Raw genomic sequence first — 17,251 nt, forward strand, 5'->3', positions numbered from 1 at the left:
TTTTCATTTAGTTCTATGATCCATCTTACATAATTGTGTGTAGAGTTGAGATTTAACTTTTTTTCTTAATGGGTATCCCGTTATTTTAGCATGTTTGTTGAAAAAATTTTTTCCTCTTAAACTGCTTTGGCACTTTTCTTGAAAATCAAATGACTGTATATAAAGGTGAATCTCTTTCTTGGGCTCTCTATACCAGTATCACACCATTTTGATTACTGTAGCTTTGTAATAAGTTTTGAAGTAAGGTAGTCCTCCTAGTTTTTATGTTTTTCTTTTTTTCTGAGATTTCTTTGGACATTGTAGGCTCTTCACATTTTCATGTTAATTTTAGAATCAGTTTGTCAGTTTCTACAGAAAAGCCTAATGGAATTGTGATTGGAGTAATATAGAATCTATAGATTAATTTGGGGAGGATTGACATGTTAACAATATTGAACATGGTCATGGTATATATTTCCATTTTTTAGGTCTCCCTTAATTTTTCTCAACAGTGTGTTATAATTTTCATGTGTAAATTATATTCACCTATTGCTAGCATTTTTAAAAAAATTTTTATTTTATTTATTTATTTTTTGGGGTGCTGAGGATTGAACCTCACACATGCTAGGCAAGTGCTCTACCGCTGATTCACAATCCCAGCCCCTAGCATTTCTTTTTTTAAAAAATATTTTTAGTCATGGATGGACACAATATCTTTATTTATTTATTTATTTACTTATGTGAATATTTATTTTTTAGTTTTTGGTGGACACAACATCTTTGTGTTTGTATGTGGTGCTGAGGATCGAACTCAGGCCGCACGCATGCCAGGCAAGCGCGATACCGCTTGAGCCACATCCCCAGCACCATCTTTATTTATTTTTATGTGGTGTTGAGAATAGAACCCAGTGCCTCATGTGTGCCAAGCAAGCACTCTACCACTGAGCTACAACCCCAGCCCTTCTAGTACTTTTTATTCTATTGTACATAAATATTTGAAATTTTCTTTGTCCAGAAAATTTGCTAGTACATAGAAATATAATGTTTTTTATATTGACCTTGTATCCTGCAAGTTTCTAACTTACTTATTCTAGTTTTATTTTTGTTTTTTAAAGATTCCTTAGGATTTTCTGTGTAAACAATCATGTCATATTCAAATGTAGAAGTTTTATTGTTTTTCCCCCACTGTATTTACTTTTTCTTGCTTTATGGTACTGACTGGCACTTCTAGTGCAACCATTTTTTAATAGAAATGGTGAGAGTGAACACCTTTGTTCTACTACTAGTTTAAGCGGTAACACACTATTTTACTGTTAGTTATGTTAATTGTAGGTTTTTCAGAGATGTTCTTTATAAGTTGAGGAAGTTTCCTTGTTTTTATTTGGCTGTGAGTTTTTATTATGAGTGTTATATTTTGTCAAATGTCGTTTCTGTATCTTTGAAATGATCATACTGTTTTACTCCTTTTTTAATTTAATTTTGTATTATTATTAGTATTATTATGGTACTGGGAATTGAACTCAGGAGTTCAGGGGTACTTTATCACTGATCTGCATCTCTAGATCTTTAAAAAAAAATTCCTCCCCATTTTTTTTTTGGTACCAGAGATTGAACCCAGGGGCTTTTTACCACTGGTCACATCCCAGTGGTAAAAATAATATAGAATCTGTAGATCAATTTGGGGAGGATTGACATGTTAACAATATTGAACATGGACATGGTATATATTTCCATTTTTTTAGGTCTATAACAATGTTATATTGTAACTTATCCTAAGAATATACCCCTTTTTTACTTTTGAGATAGGGTCTTGCTAAATTGCTTGAGGCCTCAGTAAGTTGCTGAGGCTGCCTTTGAACTTGTGATCCTCCTGCCTCAGCCTCCCAAGTTGCTGGTGCACAGGTGTGCACCACTATGCCTGGCCTTTCTTTCTTTTTTTTTTTCCCCTTAAACATTTTAAATAAGATATTTAAAATTTTTTATTTTTTTTAACCTTTATTTCATTTATTTGTTTTTATGTGGTGCTGAGGGTCGAGCTCAGTGCCTCACACATGTCAGGCAAGCACTTACCACTGTGCCCCAAACCCAGCCTTTATTTGTTCTTTTTAGTTATATATTATTAGGATTCTTTTGAACATAACTATAAAAGATTTAAATTTTTTTCTTTTGCCACAGAGTCTCACTAAATTGTAAGGCTGGCCTCAAATGGCCTCTTGAGTTGTTGGGATTACAGGCATGCACCACTGTACCCAGAACCTTTATTCTATTAATATGGAGAATTACATAGACATTTATTGAAAGATAAATTTTTTCATTTAGTATATCTTCAGGTGTGTGAAAATTGTTGGAGATAGTTACTGTCAAATATAACACTCTTGAAACCAGAGTTTCAGGGATCATAATTATAATGCAAATGCTTATGAAATCTGATTTAGTTACTGTTTTATTATATTTTAATCAGCTGTTTTTTAATCCTATTGGCTCTACTTTAACTATGGTTTATCTTGATATACATCTCATTCCCCAGGAACAAGGTGATATTTTGTTTTTTTACATTATTAATAAATGTTATATTGTAATTTATCCTAAGAATATACCCCCAAATGGGCAGTCGTCAGTGATTTTTTTTCTTTTTGGGAGTCCTAAGATGAAAAGACTGGTCAAAAGCTTTGGTGGTTTTGCTTTTTTTTTTTTTAAAGACAAAATTAATCAAAAGGATGGTGCTGAACTTGGCGTACTCCCAGCTGTTTGGGAGGCTGTGGCATAAGGATTCCAAGTTTGAGGCCAGCTTGGGCAAATTAGCAAGACCTTGTCTCAAAATTCAAAATAACAAAAGTTGGGGATGTAGCTCAGTGGTAGAGCACCCTTGAGTTTAATTCCTAGTACTAGGAAATTTAATTCCTAGTTAAAAAAAAAAAAAAAGGAGAGAGAGAGAGAGAGAGAGAGAGAAAGAGGGAGATGATAAGAAAAGAATGTTAGACATTTAAAAGAATTAGAAAATGTGATAATTTGTAATTATTAAATCACATTTTTTCATTTAGAAAAAGCATTTTTTTATTTTAAAAAAAGCAGTAGATGCTTGCTTGCTTCCTTCCTTCCTGCCTTCCTTTCTTTCTTGACGATGCTGGGGATTGAACTCGGGGACTGGTACGTGCTAGGTAAGGTTTTCCACTGAGATATATCCCCAGTCACCAATATTTTGAGTCTTTAAAAAATTAATGCTCCTTGTAGATCTTTTCATTTTGTACCCTCCTTTTTGAATATGAGTTGGATTTGTGTTAATTTATACAGTTTAATAAATTTTGGGTTTATTGATAGAATATTAAAAAATAGCAACAATAGCTATTAGCAAAAGTTATCTCAGTAGTAAGTAAACCAAAGTTATACTGTCAGAAATGAGTTTTCAAGCTTTTTGATGTTATAGGGAAATACAGAACCTTGTTAGACATAATATATAATGAGGCTAATATATAATGAGGGTTTGAAATTAGGTTTAGGCACTTCTAAAAAATATTTAAATAAATTTTGGCAGAATTTTATTTCCAATAAATGGGACTCAAATTATATGTTCATTTTTTAAAAATTGAATGCAAAATTAACTGGGTTACAGTATTCAATGATAAATTATAATAGAATAAGATTTATATTATAAGAAGTTGACATACTACAAACAGAAGACACACTGTGTGATTTCATTCCTAGTGAAAAGGAAGTCTTGAATATGGTAAGCATTCACTATTTGTTCACCTGGACATAAAATTTACATGATTCTATGAATATTTAAATAAAATGGAACTCATAATCTGTATTAAAAAAGGTTTGCAAATACGTTTATATATACTCAAAGTGCCATCTTTATAATCTGAGAACACTAAGGCAAACCCACTTACCCATCTCCTTTTTTAAGAATACATTGAATATTTTAATGTTTTCCATCAAAGAGTATGCATGTCTAAGTCAGACTAGTTCATCTTTTTTTTTTTTTTTGGTGGTGCTGGGTATTGAACCCAGGGCCTTGTGCATATGAGGCAAGCACTCATATTAACTGTAGTTCACCTTTTTAATATACATGGGTGTAAGCAAAGTCAAAACTTACTGAAGAAAGTCCCTTTAGCAACAATGGGTATTATCCATCATCCAAACTCTTGTTTCATTTTTGGCTGTGCTGGGGAACACAGGGCCTCAGAAGCACCTTAGCACTGAGCTACACCACCAGCCATTATCCACAGTTTTATAAAGAATTCTGCTTAGATTTTTAAATATGTGCACAAAATGTTACATGGGCAGATTAATAATTATATTTTTGATAATTTAAGTTCTCAGATTTAACTTAAAAATAATAATGTCCATAACTTTTTTTAAGAGACCTCTGATACTAACAATTAGAATTGATGTCCTAAAAAGGCACTGTTTAAACATTTCATCATGTAGTAATCTGGACACATTTTTGAGAGTTAGAATTTCCTCTGTCAAATAAATTATCCCCCAAAAGAAAGCGTATTTTATTGAAATATTTCAATTAACCTGACCTTTACACATTTAACAATCCTATTTTCAGAAATTCATACTTTTGAACATAACTTACACAATTGGGGTGGTATATTTTAAGATGAGGCTGTAATACAAATTTTCTTGTGCCTTATCTGGGTACTTTTTAGAACTCTGTAATATTTGACATATATGTAACTTTTGCACTGTTCCATATTAGGAGAGCACTAGGTTATATTTTAAATAAAGAACTTTTGCATGGGGGAGATGTGCAAAGTCTAAAGATAGAAGAAAGAATAAAATTCATTTGGGAATCATTTCCTGTATACAAGTAAAATATGAGAACTTAGAGCAGTTTTACAGAAACACTATGGCAAATTTAACTCCCTGAATGTAGTGTCCTTCATGCAGTGCTGAGGAAGGCTGCTCGATGGCCTGGTAGTGCCACTGGTACACTGTAAGCATTCAGTAGTGCAAGATCAGCTCTGCTTCCTCAGCTTGTGTTCTGCCTTTTACAGCAGCCTCTGTTGTCATCTTCTCGGGGAACAGCAACTCTTCTATTCTTGTTGGTATGTGATCCTGTGTGCCAAATAGATATTGATAATTGCCAAGTTTTTCATGAAAAATGACAGATATAATACATAGCAGTCTGTGATTGAAACTGAGGAAACAGGCATTTCTTCTGACAAAATATCCTGGATTGTTTCTTTTTTTCATGAAGACTATTTTGGTGGATTAATTTAAAAATCACAGAAATATAAACCTAACTTAACAGAGAATAATGGTATGCCTCCCCTACCCCTCAATCAAATAAAGACTTTTATGCAGTTTACTCTCTGAGAACCTGCATAGTCTATAACTTCTCTTAGATATTCTTGCTCAGGGGTTGGGGATGTAGCTCAGTGACAGAGTGCCTCCCTAGCATACACCAGGCTCTGTGTTTAGTCCTTAGCTCTGATAAAGTAAAGAAAAAAAGTATTTTCATTCAAATTTTCTTAACTATGCCTGTGTTTGGGATGATCTGATACTGAATAGAAATGTGATTAATATTAGTGGCCCAGTGTCAGTTTTATTTAAGCCCCAAAGATGGGTAAATCCAGATGATGATGATGATGATGATGATGATGATGATGATTTGTGATGCTGGGGATTGTAACAGGGCCTCATATATGTTAGGCAAGTACCCTTTCACTGAGCTGCATCCCCGATCTCAAATCCAGACCTTCAGGTGGTTTTCATTAATCAAATATCATTCAGGTGAGATATCAGTAGTACCAGAGTATGGAGCTGAAGTTCTGTAACTTGTTGAGATTTTAAAAATCTATATAGATTGGGGACTGGGGTTGTGGCTTAGGTAGAGTGCTTGCCTGGCATGGGAGAGGCACTGAGTTCAATCCTCAGCACCACATTAAAAAAAGATATTGTGTCCACCTATAACTAAAAAATAAATATTAAAAAAAATTTATGATTGGTCTGGGCTTGTGGCTCAGTGTCAGAGCGCATGCCTAGCATGTGTGAGGCACTGGGTTTGATCCTTAACACCACATAAAGTTAAACATATAAAATAAAGGCAAGCTGTCCATCTACAACTAAAAAATTAAAAATCTATATGATTAGTTTTGAGTGTTTATAAATAGAAATTAGAATAAATTAGTTTTAGAAAAGGGAGCTCATTATAAGTAGTAGTCAGGAATGTGTCCACACATTTTGACACATTCTGATCTTTATTTCAAGACAAAACCTTGGTTGCAGTGGTGCATTTCTGTAATTCCAGCAACTTGAGAAGATGAGGCAGGAAGGATGGCAAATTTGAGGCCAGCCTGGGCAATTTAGTGAGACCTCATCTTAAAATAAAAAGAGCTGGAACTGTCAGTGGTAGAGTCCTTCTGTGTTCAACTCCCAGTAAATCAGTGACAAAATAAAAATTAGAAATATATGGTTAAAAAAGTAGATTGAACAAAGCTCTATTCATGTGGAAATCAGGGATTCAAATGTGGTCCTGCCCTTCAAATAACCTAACTATCTCATATGGGAAATGAGCACACATGCAAATAAATGGGGCACATAAAAGGCATTGCTAGGGTGAGGTTGGATGTGACTCTCCCTGTGAAAGTGACCTGGGGTCTCTTCCAAGATTCTGATTTGGAATGTTTTAGATGAGTAGCAGAGTGTCTCCACCAAAGGCCGGAGTGGTAGCTAGCCAGTGCTGCCACCGTGAGCAATCCCGTAGAAGGACCTACTTTTATTTTTCTTTATGAACAATTTAAAACAAACACAGAATAATACAGTTAGCATCTTGGCAATATATTCATCCCTCAGGTTCAATAATTATTAATACGTTGCTATATTTATGTCCATTATCTCAGTTTTTCTTTTTTCTTTTTTTTTTTTTTTTAATATTTATTATTTTTTAGTTCTCGGCGGACACAACATCTTTGTTGGTATGTTGTGCTGAGGATCGAACCCGGGCCGCACGCATGCCAGGCGAGCACGCTACCACTTGAGCCACATCCCCAGCCCATCTCAGTTTTTCTTGCTAATTGTGCTTTTTCGCTTGTTTTGGTACCAGGGATTGAACCCAGGGGTACTTAACCACAGAGCCTCATCCCCAGCCCCCCACCTCACCCCCCTTTTTAATATTTATTTTTTTATTGTAGTTGGACACAATATCTTTATTTATTTATTTATTTATTTTTATGTGGTGCTGTGGATCTAACCCAGGACCTCACCTGTGCTAGGCAGGCACTCTACCACTGAGCCACAACCCCAGCCCCTCATCCCCAGCCCTTTTTATTTTTTATTTTGAGATGGGGTCTTTCTAAGTTACTTAAGGCTTTGTAAATTGCTGAGGCTAGCTTTGAATTTACGATTTTCCTGCCTCAGTCTCCCAAGTCACTGGGAGGCATGTGCCACTGCACCTGGCTCTTTCTAATTGTTTTGTTTGTTGGTTTTTTTTTTTTGGGGGGGGTACTGGGGATTGAACTCAGCGGTACCTAATCGCTGAGCCCCATCCCCAGCTCTATTTTATATATTATTTAGAGACAGGATCTCACTGAATTGCTTATCACCTTGCTTTTGCTGAGGCTGGCTTTGAACTTGAGATCCTCCTGCTTCAGCCTCCAGAGCCACTGAGATTACAGGTGTGTGCCACCATGCCCAGCTTTCTAATTGTTTTAAAGTAAATTCTAAATATCATTCAAATATCATTTCTTTCCAATGTATATCTTCAGAAAATATGGTCATTGTTTTGCGTAATCATGAATCTAACCAAGTTAACAATAGTTCCTTAGTATCATCCCACAGAAAATGCTTTTTTTTTTTTTTTTTTTTGTGGTGCTGGGGATTATACTGGGGGCCTTATACATGCGAGGCAAGTACTCTACCAACTGAGCTGTATCCCAGCCAGAAGATGCCATTTTTAAGCCTTCTTTTAGATTATGCTTGCTGTTTTTTATGTTGTCAGGGTCTTTGTGGCGCAGGAACCAATAAATCATTGCCATGGTACTTTTTTTTTTTTTTTCCTGGATACTTTCTCTAATGGAATAATCTCATTGTGTTCAAGGAGGGAATTCTGTTATTTTATTCCCAGGCAGGCGTTCTACTGAAATCAACTTAATTACACTTGAGGGAGGTAAGATTGTGGAAAACTTCCAAGTTTGTATTTAGATTTTAAATATAGTCAGAAGGAATCTGTTCTGTGACATAGTGGATAATGCACTAGACTTATGGATCAGTCTGGTATGGTTGGTCTTTCAACAAAAATATAGTCATGAGGTATGATGGTGTTTGGTACTCCAGGCACAAAAAGAACTGACCATATTGAGTTACTATTTAAGCTTTGTGTCTTTTTTTTTTTTAACTTTATTTTATTGTTTTTTATGTGGTGCTGAGGATCGAACTCAGTGCATCGCATGTGCTAGGTGAGCACTCTACTACTGAGCCCCAAGCCCAGCCTCAGAGCTTTTTTTTTTTTTTTTTAATATTTATTTTTTAGTTCTCAGCGGACACAACATCTTTGTTGGTATGTGGTGCTGAGGATCGAACCCGGGCCGCACGCATGCCAGGCGAGCGTGCTACCGCTTGAGCCTCAAAGCTTTGTGTCTTACTTTTCCTTATTTTAACTATCTAACCACAGAAATGGAATTAACTTATACTCCTGAAATTATTAGAAGTATAGCCTTTTCCCTCAAATACACATGCACACAGAGATTCATATCCCAAAATATTCTGGGAACTGTGTGAAGAGAGTGGTGAGACTGAGGGGGGAGCCATGTACTGGGATCTTTTTTTTCCATCAGAATTAGAGTAGATCTCTCTTGAGAGTTTGGTGAAAAATTCTTACTCATTGTTTGATCTTGTAGATTTGTAAAATGATTTTTAACAAAATATTCATATTAAATAAATAGAATTATTATAATAAGTTGTCTTTGGCCAAAATTAGAATCATTTTCTTTCTATATTCTTTTTTTTAAAAGAGAGAGTGATAGAGGGGGAGAGAGAGAGAATTTTTTTAATATTTATTTTTCAGTTATTGGCGGACACAACATCGTTGTTTGTATGTGGTGCTGAGGATCAAACCCGGGCTGCATGCATGCTGGGCGAGCGCGCTACCGCCTGAGCCACATCCCCAGCCCCCTCTATATTCTTCTGTTTCCTATTTTGGTCAGGGGCATCATTATCTCCCAGACAAGAAATTTTTAAGACTTTTTCTGTGATTCCTACTGCAGTTGATCTTTATAATAAATTCTTTCACTTCATTCTAGTTTTCCAGCCCTAGTACCAGAACTTCAATGTGTATTTGAATTAGTTAGCCTTAGGTCTTTCTCAGTCACTTGCAGTTCCTGCCTGCCAGTCCATCAGATCTTCATTACTGCCAGTTAGTATTCTAAGATAGAAATCTTATCACATTTTACATACAACCTGTTAGCTCTTAGTTGTCTTCAGAGTAAGAGCCAACATTGATGTGGCATTGGAAGTGCTGTGTGTGTCAGCCACACTTGGCTACATGCTTTGCTTCACCTACTCTAGACTTTTATTCGTCCCCACCTCATATTGCCTTTTTATCTGGATTGCTGATAAGTGGTGAGGAGAGATTCCAGCCCTTGAACTTTTTAAAAAAAATTATGTTGAATAAATGAAGATTGGATCTATAGAATTGGTTGTAAGGAAGTTTTGCATGTGTTTCCTACGTTTTATCAAATCACTGTGAAACTATAGATCAAAAATATTCTCGAGGGCTCAGAATGTAGTTTAGTGGTAAACTGCTTATGTAGTGTACACAAAGCCCTGGGTTCAATCCTTAGTACCACAAAGAAAAACAAAATTCTCCCATGAGGCTAGGGGTGTGAAGGAGGCCCTGAGTTCAATCTCTTGCACTACTTCCCCACCCCCATTATTTAGTACTCCAAAAATTTGGAATCTAAAGTTTTGATAGTGGTGTCAGTCACCTTTTTGGATTAGCCCTCCCTCCTCATCTTTAAATTCTGCCTTTAACTTTGTTATTTATTTATTTATTTTTTTGTGGTGCTGAGGATTGAACCCAGGGCCTTATGCACGCAAGGCAAGCACTCTATCAACTGAGCTATATCCCCAGCCCTATTATTATTTTTTTTAAATATTTTTTTCTAGTTGTTGATGGACCTTTATTTTATTTATTTATATGTGGGGCCAAGAATCAAACCCAGTGCCTCACACATGCTAGGCAAGTGCTCTACCACTGAGCTACAACTCCAGCCCTACCTTTGTTATTTATTACTCTTCACTCATGGCAGGAAGGGGGAAGAAGGTGTGAAATAAAGGAAGTAGATTTCAGTTACAGAGAGAGAAAGAAGCACTCTGATACAAGAAGTTATCAAATACCAGCTGTTTTGTGGTTTGGTAAGGAGGAAATAACTGAGAAAGAAAAAAAGAACATTTGGTTTCAAAACAAGATTCTCTATTGCATTAACACATTATACAGGTTTTTTTTTTTAAATCAACCCAGGGGCATTTTACTATTGAACTATATTTCCTTTATTTATTTGTTTATTGGTACTAGGGATTGAACCCAGGAGTGCTTTACTCACAAGCTATATATTTATTATTTTTTTATTATTATTTCTTTGCATTACAATTTTTAATACATCTTTATACCACAATTTATCATGTCTCTGATTGTATATAAGGTAGTTGACACCAAATTCACATGTTCATACATGTATTTTGTATAACGATGAGGGTCTCCTTTCACCATCCATGCTATTCCCCTTCTCCCTTTTCCTCCCACCCTTATTCCCTATCTAGAGGTGATCTTCCAACCTTGTTCTCCCTCCCAACCCCATTTTGACTCACCCCCCTTATATCAGAGAAGACATTTGGCATTTGTTTTTTTGGGATTGGCTAACTTCACTTAGCATAATATTCTTTAATGCTATCCATTTCCCTGCAAATGCCATGATCTTATTTTTTATTGCTGAGTAATATTCCATTGTGTATAAATGCCACATTTTTTATCCATTCATCCATTGAAGGACATTTAGGTTGGCTCCACTTTAGCTATTGTGAATTGTGCTGCTATAAACATCGATGTGCATACTTATCCCTTTTTATTTTTATTTTTGAGATGGGGTGTTGTTAAGTTGTTGAGGCTGTCCTTGAATTTTGAATCTTTATGCCTTAGTCTCCCAAGTCACTGGAATTAAAGGCATGCGCTTCTGAGTGTGACCCTTTTTATTTCTTATTTTGTATAGAATTTCCAGAAAATCATTCAAATATTGTTTCATATATTTTTTGTTGTTATTATTGTTTGTTTTAGACAAAAGAAGTTAGAAAAAGTGATGGAAGAGGAAGGCCTAAAAGATGAAGAGGTAATTAATACTGGAAAAAACTTCCTTGAAATCCAGCATGGAAAGTTGTCTCATGTCGCTCAAGTTAGCCTTGGTGCCTGGGGAGGAAGGGTTTGGGCTGAGTTACAAAGGAACTTGAGGATTGGCATGCTTCTGGATTTGGGTATTCTTGAAGAGGGAGAAGTTAATTATTAGATACCCTGGAAAGGAAGACTTCTTTAGGTACCCTTGTGCCTAGATTAGAATTCCAAGAAAAAGGATGAAGTCAATGAGATCAAATTAAAATTTAGCAAGATACAGCATTCTTATGAGTTTAGTGAAAAGACTCCATGGAAATGAGGCAAATTACCTATCTCAAATTAGCCCTCTGCCCACTGCCTACAAATTCGGTAGGAGAAAATACAGTTATTAAAGGACTATGCAGAGTAACTCAATGGCAGTGGGAATGCCTTCAAAAATAGAAACAAATCATAGAACCCAAGATGGTTGTGAAAAATATGCAATATTTGTAAGAATAATAGAAAATTCAAGCACACAATGAACCATATGTAGCATTTATGCAAACCTAGAGGAGCTGGGCACAGTGGCTCATGCTTATAATCTAAGCAACTCAGGAGGCTGAGGCGGGATTGAAAGTTGAAGGCCAGCCTCAGTGTGACTTAGTTGTGAGACCCTGTCTTAAAACTAAAAAGGGCAGGGAAGGTACTTGGGTAAAGTGCTCCCCAGGTTCCATCCTCAGAACTGCAAAACAACAACTATCACAAAACAAACAATAGCAACAAAAATCCAGAGAAAAATAGAAAAACATAACTTTTATTATATATATAAAAAAGGTTAAAAGAAAGCATTGTTTATTCTCCTCCATTAGAAATGTTAGAATAGTCATTGCTGGAGTAGATTAGTCAGAGCTTTCAGAGGAGGCAGCCATCTAGTCAATGTGGCTTACTTCTTGTGTCTGAAGGCCAGGGAAAGGACAGATGATCTCTTAAGGATCCTTTTATTGTACTGTCATGTGAGATTGTCCAGTCTGGTGTGGCTCTGTTCTCAAGCGGAGCAAGACACACATATGACTTAATAGTAAAGTTTCATAATTTCAACTCCTTATTTTTCCTCTTCTTTCTTAAACACTAGAAAAGACTCAGGAGATCAGCACATGCTCGGAAGGAGACAGAGTTTCTTCGTTTGAAGAGAACAAGACTTGGATTGGAAGATTTTGAGTCCTTAAAAGTCATAGGCAGAGGAGCATTTGGTGAGGTAAAAACTATAGCTGCTTGAAAAGTACCAAAAACCCCAAAGTAATCCCAAAATTTCTAACATATCATTATTGAAATGAAATATGTGGGGATTGGTGGGTCAGGCATGCACGCCCATGTCCTACCTGATCTGTCTAGACTCTTTCTCTCATTCATCCCTTCTTCACTGACCCCGATCTCTATTCTTTTTTTTTGCCAGAGATAATGTTGCTATTTTAAATATTGATCAAGAGGGAGATTTGAAAGGTAGAAGGAAATCAATTTGTTATTTACTCAGTTTTTCCTCCTATAATCATGACAAAAACTCATTTTATAGATTAAAGTTAATACCCTGAGGAGGTATGTAAAGACTCAATGTCACAGCAGTTGAACACCAGGACCAGAAATTGGGCCTAAGTCTGATCTTACGGCTTTTGTTTTTCCCGGTACCACTCTACTTCTCCAGGAGCAGACTAATAATATATCTCCGCCCTTTATTCATATATCTCTTAAAAGATAGCCTTAAGATAGAGAATTTACAGAAAGGAGTTATATAGGTAGTGGTAGAGAACTAGAAGCATTTGCAACTTTGGACCACCTCCTTTTTTTTTTTTTTTTTTTTTTAAATAATTTTACATAATAGTCCTGGGGATTGAACCCAGGGCTTCATGCAAGGTAGGTACTCAAGCATTGAGTTCTGTCCCCAGACCCTGGCCCAGATACTCCTTTTTTCTTTCTTTTTTTTTTTTTTTTTTTTTGTGGTGGTGCTGGAGATTAGACTCAGGGCCTCACACATGTTAGGCAAGTGCTTTACCATTGAGCTACATTCCTAGCCCCTTTGCCCAGCTAAGCTTATAAATGAATTCTGCTTGATCACCAGATCAAGCTGTTGCAGGAGTTTGACTGGGCCCATGAAAGAACATTCTTATTAATGGGAAACACCCTAAGTGGGTGACTTGCTCATATAATAGTTAAATTAGCTTTGTATAGAAGAAGTAGCATATTATTAAAAACCAGTACTCAGGGGACATGTAATATTTCAAAGGCATGAGTGAAACATAAAATTGATCCCTTAGTATTCAGAATCACTTTTGAGACCCCTTGAGAGAAGGAAAAAAAAAATCTTAGAATGGTTTTCTGCTCAGGGAGAAAGGGACATGGGACTCAGGAAAAACTTGAAGCAAGGGAGAGAGAACTTTGTTTTGGGAGAGAAGGGGAGGATATGCAGTAACGGGCCAATAAGTTTTTCTTTTGGTTTGTAGACTATTAATTTTCTTTTCATCATAAAATTATCTGTTCTCTTTTAAAACCTTGGAAAATATAAAAGAGAAAAAAAAACTGCATGAAACTTTAACATTTTACTTCCAGACATTTTTCCTGTGTGAGTTTTTACTTTTATTTGTAAATGTTGTTATAATCATTTGCTTAGGTTTTCAGTTGTGATGAGATAACATGCCAGGGATTTAACTCATCCTTAAGTTTGGAATTGAGAAGGTTTTAAACTAGGTTGGTTTGCTCAACTGGGAAGCCAAAGCTGTTCAAGTATAGAGATGTTTGAGAATGTTACCAACAGTGACATTACTACTAAGTTGAGATGCTGAAAGCATTTTCTTCTGCTTCTTTAACTACTACTTGCTTATTTCAAATTATGATACTGTTTCAATTTAACTTTTTGGGCCCTACTAAAACCCCAAACAAACAAACAAACAAAACATCCTTGTCTTTGTCATAACACATGAAAGCATGAACTTGGTAGCATGGACTTTTGACTTGGCATTTCTTTTGACTTTTTAAGGTGCGGCTTGTTCAGAAGAAAGATACAGGGCATGTATATGCAATGAAAATCCTCCGTAAAGCAGATATGCTTGAAAAAGAGCAGGTAAAGCATAGTTGGAACAGTGCTTTTGGTTATCCTCTGAATTTTTTGTCTCTAAAACTATTTTCTTAGTTGCAATGTATATTTTATTATAGTTTTCTTTAGCTCTGTTACGTACAACTATACATAGGATAACTACTTTTTTACCCTTACAAAGAAGTGGTTACATATTTAAAATTGCAAATCATGCCTATGGGTAGTCATTTTAATGTTGAAAACCTGTTATAGAAGCAGCTGTTATATGAGTCTCCCACTTGATTAGGAGATAGTCTTGTCATGAGAACCTCATTTTGAGGTCATACTTGGTGCGGTATGCTTATCAAATGCTGAGAAATAGGAAGTGTTTTTACACCTTGGAACAGAGGACTAGGAGAGTTTAGAATTGACATTGTAAAGTGTATCTCAATGTGCTTCATTTTGTAAGTTCATTCATTCCCACTTAAACCAAAGTTAGGTCTTTTAGGTAGCTCATCATTACCTGAGAGAGACTGATCTTCCAATATCTGAATAAATTTTTAAAAATATAATGCAAATGGAAGAGCAGTGCAATTTTTCCTTTAATGATTAAGAACATTTCCTAAGGACTGGGGATGTAGCTCAGTGGTAGAGTGTTTACTTAACATGACTGACGCCCTAGCACGTCAGCCCCCAAAAAACCTCAGTGCTTTCTAAAACCTGAATCCACTTTGCAAATAGGTCTATGAGATACATAAATTCTGTATGCAACATAAGTGAGGTACAAATATTGAAAGGTATATTTTAAAAAAGTGAAACAGACTTTTTATAAATCTAGTTTAGTTAGCTGCTTTCTTAAGAATGGATTGTTGTGAGTGATTCCTCAACTGTCCTGTAAAAGGTCCAGTGTTATAGGATCCAATGGCAGGGAGAGTTTCTCTATAGAGCCCAAGGTTCAGGATGGAGGTGGGCCCTACATCCAGTCCTGTCTACCACTTGAGAGGTAGTATAATGATGGAGTCTTCTCTGCCTTCATTCAAGTGCCACCTCCAAAATTTGGAAGTTTTAGTTTCTCTTTAATTTTCATGTGTTACCCAGAAGCTTTAGATTCCAAGGAATTTTGGAGTTTCAGATTCTCAGGCAATAAATCTTCAGATGCTATATTTTAAGCTAACATGAATCTTATGCAAAAGGCAGTGTAAGCCAGGCACAGTAGCACATGCCTGTAATCCCAGGTTGAGATGGGAGGATCACAAGTTTCAGACTGACCTTGCCAACTTAGCCAGACTCTATGTCAAAAAAAATAAAAAGGGTTAGAGTAGAGCTTAATAGTAGAATAAAGAATGCTCCTGGGATCAACCCCTAATACTGAAAATAAATAAATAAATAAATAATGCAGTATAACCCTGTTTATGTATTATCTAGAAATTAGTGTATTTTATGAGTGCATAGGTATTGAAAGTATGCCAGTTAATCTTGAGAAGGAAAATATAACATTTCTATTATTGACTAGTCATTATTATTTACATTTCATAAATAAGGTTTATTTTTATAAGACATGCTTTCTATAGTTTTAATGAAAGCTTAAAACTTATCAAATAATTAACAGAAGAAAATTGTAAAGTATAGTAATAATTTTATGACTTTCAGAGTTATTAATTCCACATAGCATGTGCCATGTGCTCAACATGGTATCTAATGATCCAAACCTTTTGTCAAATGTCCTACCTTTTTAGAAATGAATTCCTTAGATTTTTCTCAATGAAAATAAAAGACATATCTAAATAGAATTAGGATTTTAAACATTGCATTAATTTATGCATTAAATGGAACATTAACTTAATTGTTTAGCTCACCTTAAGTGATGGACCAGTTACCTTGATTTGATCTTGGTATAGTACAGTTAAAGTCTATGACCACAGACTCTATGTAGGTCTATCATCTCGAAGGAGCACAGGTGAAAATTAGTTGCCCAGTGCAAATCCGTTATCATTTTTGAGTAGAACTGACAAAGTTTAGATTCAAAGCCTAACTTTTTATATTTGCAGGTGCCTGTCCAGAGGAAAATTTATTTATTTTTTTGGTGACTTTATTGAACTGAGATGAATTAAGAGAGTTCAGCTTGTTATTTTGCTCTATAAGATGGAAATTTATTCTACTTGGAAAAATTTTAAAGGATAAGACATTAGTATTTAGTTGGTGTCAGATGTTTCTAGAGCAAAGAAAAACCTTTACTTGTGATTCCAATGTACTGTTAACGACAGGACAAAGCCTAGTTTTATCTCTGCTTTCTTAGTGCCCCAGGTAGCAGTTTGCACCCCACCCTATTAAATATTTACAGAATGGAGGAAAGAGAACTTTTTGGCGCTTCCCTTCTTCTCCGCTATTCAACTGATTCTACTTCTAGATCTCGAGACTCCTGGCTATCATTTCAGCCTCAGGAGAGAATGGCAAGGTGTGCTTGCAATGACTAGCTCTCCCCTTAACAAACAGGAAATGCCGAAGTCACCATTTTGACTTCCGAGGTGAGTGTAGTAATGGTAGTGCCCCCCTTTTCTCTGCTCCCTGCAGTAGATAGGGGCCTTAAAGGAAACAGGCACATGAAGGCCACTTTGTATAGTTTTTAATGTCTGAATGGGGCCATAGCTGTGGTTGCAGAGCTACAGGTCAGCAAGCAGCATTAATTTCCCAAAAGCTTTATTTTTATAGTAAGGTTGAATAAATGCAGATGCTTTATTTGATTATTCCTTATCACCCTTATTGTACCTTTTTTCACCCCATACCATAAATACAGAAGTAAAAATGTAAAAATTGAAGCTGTTGTTCCCCAAAGACCAATTTTAGTAGAGTCTGAAAACTCAAATATGTAAATAAAATGCCTCCAGGGCCCTGAGAAT

At 35.7% G+C, this 17,251-nt stretch overlaps 1 protein-coding gene across 2 annotated transcripts in view; it reads left to right on the plus strand.

The window, feature by feature from the left end:
• Positions 1–17,251, plus strand: part of Stk38 (serine/threonine kinase 38) — a 48,584-nt gene that overhangs the window by 8,037 nt on the left and 23,296 nt on the right. For both annotated transcript variants that reach the window (XM_005318757.4, XM_005318758.4), the window contains exons 3-5: positions 11,261–11,312; positions 12,423–12,545; positions 14,319–14,402. In XM_005318757.4, the coding sequence (XP_005318814.1) occupies positions 11,261–11,312; positions 12,423–12,545; positions 14,319–14,402 (259 nt within the window). The remainder of the gene's footprint in view (positions 1–11,260; positions 11,313–12,422; positions 12,546–14,318; positions 14,403–17,251) is intronic.

Source organism: Ictidomys tridecemlineatus, chromosome 8 (genome assembly GCF_052094955.1).
Source record: "Ictidomys tridecemlineatus isolate mIctTri1 chromosome 8, mIctTri1.hap1, whole genome shotgun sequence".
Taxonomy (NCBI): Eukaryota; Metazoa; Chordata; class Mammalia; order Rodentia; family Sciuridae; genus Ictidomys; species Ictidomys tridecemlineatus.